The sequence below is a fragment of the Tinamus guttatus genome, unplaced genomic scaffold (assembly GCF_059628265.1).
Source record: "Tinamus guttatus ecotype Peru unplaced genomic scaffold, ASM5962826v1 Tinamus_guttatus_pri_ptg000699l, whole genome shotgun sequence".
NCBI lineage: Eukaryota > Metazoa > Chordata > Aves > Tinamiformes > Tinamidae > Tinamus > Tinamus guttatus.
Window position 1 is genome coordinate 136,231 of NW_028289233.1, and position 7,832 is coordinate 144,062.

Genomic DNA, 7,832 nt, shown 5'->3' on the forward strand with positions numbered 1-7,832 from the left:
TCTTAGCTCTGCTAAAATGTTTTCCAACCTAAACCATTTCATTGCGCTTGTTAAGGTTTTCCAAACAGAGCCGGCACAAAACTGGGATTGCAAAAGGGTCTTATAGCTTCCCCCTTGCTCCAGCGTTGTCTCCACTGATAGACCGTGTCCCTCTGCAGTGACCAAAAATAGCCCCCGCTTACTAAAAAAAATATAAAATAAAAATAAAGCGGGATACAAATCAGGAGGATAGAAAAAAAAAGGCTCCAAATGTTTAAGAAGGAGAAATATTAAAGAGCAATATTTTATGAGATCAGCAGAAGTAATCGCTTCCAGATTTCTTGATTGCGGAGGAACCGGGACGAGGGCGACAAACGTATCTCGTTCGCCCGGTCTGGTTTTGATTAGGAAGATTAAAACGCCGCTCCACTCATTTCATTAAAGAAAGGGCCCTATAACAAGTTTTTATGATTAAACATCCCTCGCTGCTCATTTTTTATACCATCTCCTGCCTCTCGTTTCTCATTCAGCAGCCTGGAAAGCGCCCAGGGAAGAAGCCATTGAGAAATCCCGGCTCCAACGCGCTGGGGGCTGCGAGTTTTCTCGCCTCGGCACAAACCACGGGAGCTCCAGACCTCTCCCCCCGTCCCATTTTCGCCCTGGCAGGAAGGTGGGGGTTGACCTTTCCGTAGCAAAAAGCCACCTCTTTATTTATTTACTTATTTATTTATTAATACCCCGTGGAGGGCTAAAGGGAGGTGGAAGCGGGGGGGACGAAGGGGGAGGGGGAGGCTGCCTTTCAGCCCGAAATATTGCAACGCGTATTTAGCCTTTCTCTCCCACATTTCTTGCTCTCCCGTGACCTTATTTTTAATTTTTTTCCCTTTGTTCCGCCGTGATCCCCTTTTTATATGATATTCCCCCCACCCTTTTTTTTTCTTTTTTCCTTCTTTTCCTGGGCAGCTCAGCCTGTCTGGCGAGAAGCGGCACTTCCAGCCACGCTCCAGGTTTTTTGGCAACGCCATCGATATCGCGGGAGCAACCCGGGAGTGGCTGGCAAGCAACGGCTGCCTTTGCCAGCGCCTCTCTTCCCAGCATCCATATTTAGCCTTTTTACATATACTTCGATCGCCCGGGGTCATAAATTAGTACAATTAATTATCCCAATCTAAGGGAAAAAAAAAATGGATGGCACTTATAAACCCTTACCTCAGCGCCTTTTATTATGATACTGCGAAATAGGAAAGTGCCGGGGAAGGAAGCGGAAAACTCCGCTGCGCCGGTGCCCGGTCCCGCCTCTGCCCGAGCTGCGGCCACCGGCACCAGCGCAGCTCCTCTGCTCGAGTAAATACATATATATATATATATGTATGTATATAGATACAAAAATAAAAGACACCTACATACTGAGACTTTTTGTTGTTCTCTTTTTCTTTTCTTATTTTTTTCCTTCCCGTGACGTTAGGTATATTTACACAGAGCTGCTCTACAATAGCGAACATAACAATATTACAGAACGGTTCTGAGACAAGAATAAAATACACGAAATCGGTACAGCAGAAACGCTCAACACTATGACAGGACATCATGGAGCCATATTTCCTTAAGTCTTTTTTTTTCATTTTTTTTCATTTTTTTTTGTACAAAATATTCGACTCACGAGCTCACGAAATTAAAAAATAAAAATACTGGCTAATTTTAATTTAGGAAATATAATACAAAAAAAAAAAGTATTCAAGTACTTGGCGTATTTGCTTTCTGAGGAGGACAACATCGAAAAAGAAAAAGAAAAAAAAAAGGAAAACAACCCCCCAAACATATTTCTTTTATTTAGTTGCATTTTAGAAAAGACTCGTGCTCCAAAACGCTCGCTGTGTTTGACTATAACGCTAAACATTCATCCGCACATTCAGAGTCAGAAACATCTCGACCCCCCCCAAAAAGCCTCTTTGCTTTTTTTTTAATATGTTATTTTTTCCACCCTCGTCTTTCATGGACAGGACTTGGCCAACTTTATTGCTGTTCTTTATCGTTTTTTTCTTTATTCATTTTCTTCATTTTCATTCGCCTGTTCTGAAACCAGATTTTGACTTGGCGTTCAGTGAGATTAAGGACTCTGGCTACTTCGTACCTTCGGTCCCGTGTAAGGTACATATTGAATAAAAACTCTTTTTCCAGTTCCAGGGTCTGATACTTTGTGTAAGGGCATCGTTTCTTCCTCGTGGAGCGCGCATGAATCCAATTTGCGACGGGGTTGTCTGAGAAAGAAGATTTTTGTGTTGTTTGTAATAAAAAAAAAATCAATGTACACAGCTGCCTTCCTTCCCTTCCCCCCTCCACTCCCAGATATATCTCGAGTAAGAAACCTGTTTAATTATCAGATCTTACCTAAATATTTTAAGTGACCTACAGAAGAGTTTAATATGTTTATTTTGGAAGGGGGTCATTTCCTTTGCTTTTTTTGCTGCTGTTCTCACATTAAGAAAAAAAAGAAAGGGTTTCAGCAAATAAAACTGTAGCAATGGGTTTAAAATAATAATTATCCACATGACTGCTACCAGCAGTAATCTAAGAACATAGTCATAAAAAGTCAAAATTCCCACCATTTCATAGGCCCATAAACTCTTTTTACAACCTCTGCTCTCCAATACTTTCCCTAGAAGCTCTCCCAGACCTGGAAAAGCGAGTTTATTTTTGCAATATCTCCAGGATGACACGCGAGATGTCCCACTGGTTGCCAGCAATAGTTTTTTTTTTATATCCTTTTTCCCCTAGCCTAAAAAGACTTTTCACGGTGCTGCCTCTACCCCACTTGGTCAGGAGGAAAATACTACGGGATAACCCACGGTATTTCTTCCTCCTTGGAATAATATTTGGCTTTTCCGCCATATAGGGAGCACCCACCCGCCCCTGTTCCTGCAAACTCCTCTTGCTCACAAGGGTTCATGGCACTATCCGGCGTGTGATAATATATGTAATATAGATATATTTGAGATGAGGAGCGCGATATAGAAAGGCATAAAGGTGGTTGCACCCGCTGGCACGGAGTTTATCGCTGGGAAATCGGCATTTCAGCAGCGAGTTAGGCCAAGGGGGTGCAAGCAGCACATGGCACTCTCGACCCTGTCCTGGTTGCGTGCAAGGGGGTGCCCCCTCATCCCGCACCCTCATCCCAGCTGCTCCCTCACCCTCTGCCCTGCGATAATGTATAAAACCATGTATATATCTATTTATTTTTTTGCATTGCATTGCGTTATGCATTTTGCTTGCTCAGGGGGGTATTTTTTGCCCTGCCTTGGGGTGTCCAATCAACTGACCTGCACCGCTTGCAGGGGGGACATTTAGGCTCGGGCTGGTGGTTACCTGATTCCTCGGCCCCTGTCTGCAATGCTCAAGGTTTTGTGGTGGTTGCCTGGGGGTTGTTCTTTATTATTATATTTTTTCCGTCTCTTTTATTTTTCCCTCCCTCTCTCCCACATGGGGCTTAAGAAGGGGGTTCTCCAAGTGGATGGTCCCATGTCCTGTGCTCGCTGCCTTTTGCCCTCCACACATTCAGTTTATGCCTTTGCAATCCTGGTTTTCCCTATCGTTTTATTATCTTAAATTCTTTAATTTCCCCCCCCCCTTTTTTTTCCTCCCGAGGGCACCCACCTTTTCATTTATTCCCGCGCGTTGGGCTAGCTCAGAAATCACCCCACCAGAGCAGTTCGCAGTGTTATTTTTTATTTTAAATAGATAAAGAGAAAATCTCTGCATTTATTGTGAGATAGTCTCTTTCCCTCCCCAAAAGTAACCCACATCAATAGATTCACTTCAGGCCAGCAGGGAGATAACTACAACTCTTCCTTGTTCTTTGAAAGAGGAAATATTTGAAAGCAAAGAGGCTTCTCGCTCTCTCTAATCCTCTCTGCCTCCCCCCCCCCCGCCTTTTTTTTTTTTTTTTTGTTAAGAAAGGTGGTGCATATTTGAGCAAAGAAGCCAATAGACCCCCTTCAAAAAAGAAAAAAAAAAAGGAGAAAAAAAAAAAGAAAACGAGGATTAAAAAAGACTAAACAGCCCCAAAGCAAAGTACAGATATTCGTCTTGCGGTCCTGTCAGGCGGATATATAGAGAAAAAAAAATAAGCACAAAAAAAAAGAAAAAAAAAAGAAAAAGAAAACACAGATCTTCCTGCATATCTGGAGTTTTAGGGCAGGGGCTCTCTAAAGGTAATTCCATTTTATTGAGTACGGTACTGGAAAGCTGTAATGCCTCCCCGGTCGTAAACAAGAATGACTTCGACTTACTAGGGTCTAATTCGTGCTTTTCTTCTTTGTGTTTGCTGGCAGCGATGGCTTCGGCCTCCGGGGAAGGCAGGGTCTGCGCGGCTCTGTCTCTCAGCTCCCCGGGAGCCGCGTACATGTAATCCGCGTAGGCGCGCCCGTCCGCGGGGCCGCACTCCGCGCGGCGCCCGCCGAAGGCGTCGGGTTTGAGGCCGTAGGGGCGGCCGCCGGGCGCGAAGGCCGGGAAGGAGACGGCCCCGGCGAGGGGCTCCAGCCAAGTCCGCATGTACCTGGGCTCGCCCCCGACGGGCGCCTGCGGGCCGTACGGGTGGTGGTGGTAGCCCACGGGCGCCTGCGAGGGCACGGGAGCCCACGAGGTGGTGAAAACGGCCGGCTTGGGGGCGAAACTGCACGATGGAAAGTCGGCACAGTCCGGCACTAATCCTGACGCTCGGGCTGCAGCCGGGTGGGAGGCAGTGCCGGGGAACCTGGAGGCCAAGAGCTCGTCGTTCTCGTGGCTTATCAAGGAGTCTACATAATAGTTGCTTATGGGGCCCGACGCCGACATGGTTCCCCCCTCTTTTACATTCATAAGATTATTGTATGAACTGTATGTGTACTTTTTATCTTCTCATAGAACAATCAGGGCAGGTAATTATTTTTTCAGCCTTTCCCCGTGTGCCATTGGCTGCCCGCCCTCACGTGATTGTATTTACCCAAAAATATAGCGTGGATCAATCCGCAGGTCTTTTTTTTTTTTTTTTTTTAATAGCCACCCGGCTTTTCGGGAAAGAAAAAAAAATCGGGGAAATAACGAGGCTGCGAGAAGGCGGCGGGGTTGGCGGAGCAGCTTCGCTCTCTCATTGCAGCCCCCGGGGCAGCGGGGAGAACGAGGCGGTGAGGGGGATTTTTTTTTTTTTTTTTTTTTAACCCTGGTGCTGAGGAAGGTTGGAAGGTAATTGTGGAAGGTAGCACAGGAACTATTTCTTGACGTAATTTGTCTCTGTCCTTGGCTTTCTGCAGCTTGGAGGCTCTCTAAGGGCTGCGTTGCATGGAGCAGCGGTGGGAAGGCATCGGCTCCGAGGGGAGCGCAGTCGGGCTTGCCCACCCCTTTGGGGGGGAAAGGAGCTGGGTTTGGAGGCTCATAGCCTAAGGGCCACTTGGACGCTTTTTTTCTTCTTTCCTTTTTTTTTTTTTTACTTTCTTTTTTTATCTTTTTTTATTCTTTTTTTTTTCTTTCTTTCTTTTTTTTTTTAGGTCATCCTTTGCAGCGGGTCATCAGGCTGCTCAACAACTAGGAAATGCGCGGGGCACGGGCACCTCTCTATGTGCTTTTAGAAAATAAGGGTCTTGTGGCGGAAACAAAACATAAAAGCAGAGGATCTCTATTTAAAACACGAGGGGAAAATAACACCGCCATCATCACTCCAAAAAAAAGTTCTTTTTTTTTCAGTGGAAAAAAAAAGCCTGCGTTATCCGGCAAGCGGTCGTGGATGTTTTTTATGTCCTTCAATAAAATTTTTACGAGGACCCTTTGATTGTTCATAAATGTGTCGTTCATTAAATAAAACTGTAGGACTGAGTTTCGGCTCTGAGGCGTCCCTGGGAAGGAGCGAGATTTTGCGTAGTGAGAGCAGAGCAGCTCAGCGTGGTTGACACATTATTGTCCTTTTTTTTTTCTTGTTGTTGTTGGTGTTATTGAATGTGTGGAAACTTTTTTTTTTTTTAACACCAAGCCGATGGAAGAAGTGGGGCCAAAAAAAAATTCTTTGTTGTCTGCTTTTTTTCTTCTTTTTCTTTTCAAAGAATAATATTTTATTTGTAAGGAAAGACAGGTAGGTAAATAGTTCATGCCCATTGGAGTCTGCAATAATGGAGTTAGGTGAATTGTCCGGAATAAAGGGAAAAAATCAAAATAACTTTTTATATTTAATTTATTTTGCTTTATTGTAAGAAGCAAGACTCCCCAAATGTGAATTTTCTAGTCTCTCCAGAGCAGTACATCACCTCGAGTGTTACAGGGGCTATGGTGACTTGGAGGGGAGAGCGGGAGATGATTCAAAATGTTGCAAGCTCGGGAGGAAAAATAAAAAGTGGGGGCTCAGAAAGCTCTGGTGGTTCCTCCAAGGGAAACACAGACAGATAAGGAGGCAAAGGGGGGTCCCCAGTGATGCTGCATTCAGCAGTACCATCCAAGAGGTACAGTGTGTGCAAGTCCCATGAACACATATATGCCAGAATATTTTATATACACACACATATATATATATATATGTTTCCTACAAGTTGCCTGGAAAATTGGAGCATTGGGGAGGAAGGAGATAAAAGGGGGCCAGGAGGAGTAAAGAGGAGAAAAGGGCTGAGAAAGGACCCTACAAAGTTACGTGACTTAGCTGAGCACAGATAATGCCTGCACCTCGATTGACAGGGCTTTAGCAGAAGGGGCACGTCTGCCCTCTGCGACAGAGCACTTTCCTCTCGGAAAACCCTGGCAAAAAGCAGACTTCAAACTCATCATACGTGTTTTGAGGAGAGGTGGTTGGTGAAGGGATCCGAGACTCCCCCAATTCACCGAGAAAAGTCCTCGACTCTCTCCCGCACAAAATTTATTCCTCATTCCGTTTTAAGTCCTGTGCTTTATGTGAGCCCTTAAGGGGAGATATTCCTGCAGGAGCAGAATGTCTTCTTTGGCCTTTATCGAGTCCAATTTATCTGTCAATCACAAGTCTCCAATGTCGGTTATTTTTATGTGCACAAAAGGTAATATATATATATATTTCAAGATACTCATCATCCTTTTACCTATTCTCATTAAAAAAATACTTACTGTGCAAGCTTGCTAATATACTGGGAAGTGACATGCAAAGGGGAAAAAGCAGCTTGGCTTTGCTACACTTTAACAGAATATTTAAAAGAGGAGCCTTAGCAAAGAGTGGTTGCTTGTAGACATCTATACACTGAAGATAAGACAGGGGAAGAAAAAGAGAGAGGCAGGGAGAGAAAGAGGGGGAGAAAGGAAGGACTGAGCCTACAGAGACCCAGAAAAGCAGAGCCAGTGGGGACATTATTTTGTTTCCATAATAAAAATATAAAAGGTTGAATGCAGCACATATAAAATGCAAAATAAAAAGAGCAGAGATTAACCCAGCAACACGGTTTTAGTAAGTAGCAGCAGTTTTGGTAACCTTAATGCAAGCAGACAAGGTCATTAAATTAGTCGTGAAGGGTGCATTTTGGCGATGCACAAAGGAAAACATATCTTTCAAGGATTTCTTATATTCCACGCGGAAACCTGCAGCACATGGGGCTGTTCCCTCTAAATACTGTTGCAGGATCAACAAATATATATAAATAACAAAAGTTAAAAGAAAATATAAAGAAATCACCGCGTTGGAAATGGAAACTCCCTTTCATTCAGGGCTTGCTCGTCTCTAAGAACTAGCCAGCACAAAGCAGAGCTGGAGACACCTTCAAGGAAACTACAGTCATGGCTCAAGATAACATTATCCCCCCCAACATTTAGCTGCTCACGCGACATGAACCCGCAAAAAAATATTGTCCACTTCCCTGGACGTGAAACCATTGCCACGG

The 7,832-nt window shown here is 44.4% G+C and overlaps 1 protein-coding gene across 1 annotated transcript; it reads right to left on the reverse strand.

Moving 5' to 3' along the window:
- Nucleotides 1-1,927: 1,927 nt before the first annotated feature.
- HOXC9 (homeobox C9) lies at nucleotides 1,928-5,332 on the reverse strand. Its single transcript, XM_010221459.2, has 2 exons — nucleotides 4,266-5,332; nucleotides 1,928-2,237 (listed from the first exon to the last, which is right to left on the reverse strand). The coding sequence occupies exons 1-2, from the start codon at nucleotides 4,831-4,833 to the stop codon at nucleotides 1,993-1,995; spliced, it is 813 nt and encodes a 270-aa protein (XP_010219761.2). The 5' UTR covers nucleotides 4,834-5,332; the 3' UTR covers nucleotides 1,928-1,992.
- Between the last annotated feature and the right edge of the window lie 2,500 nt (nucleotides 5,333-7,832).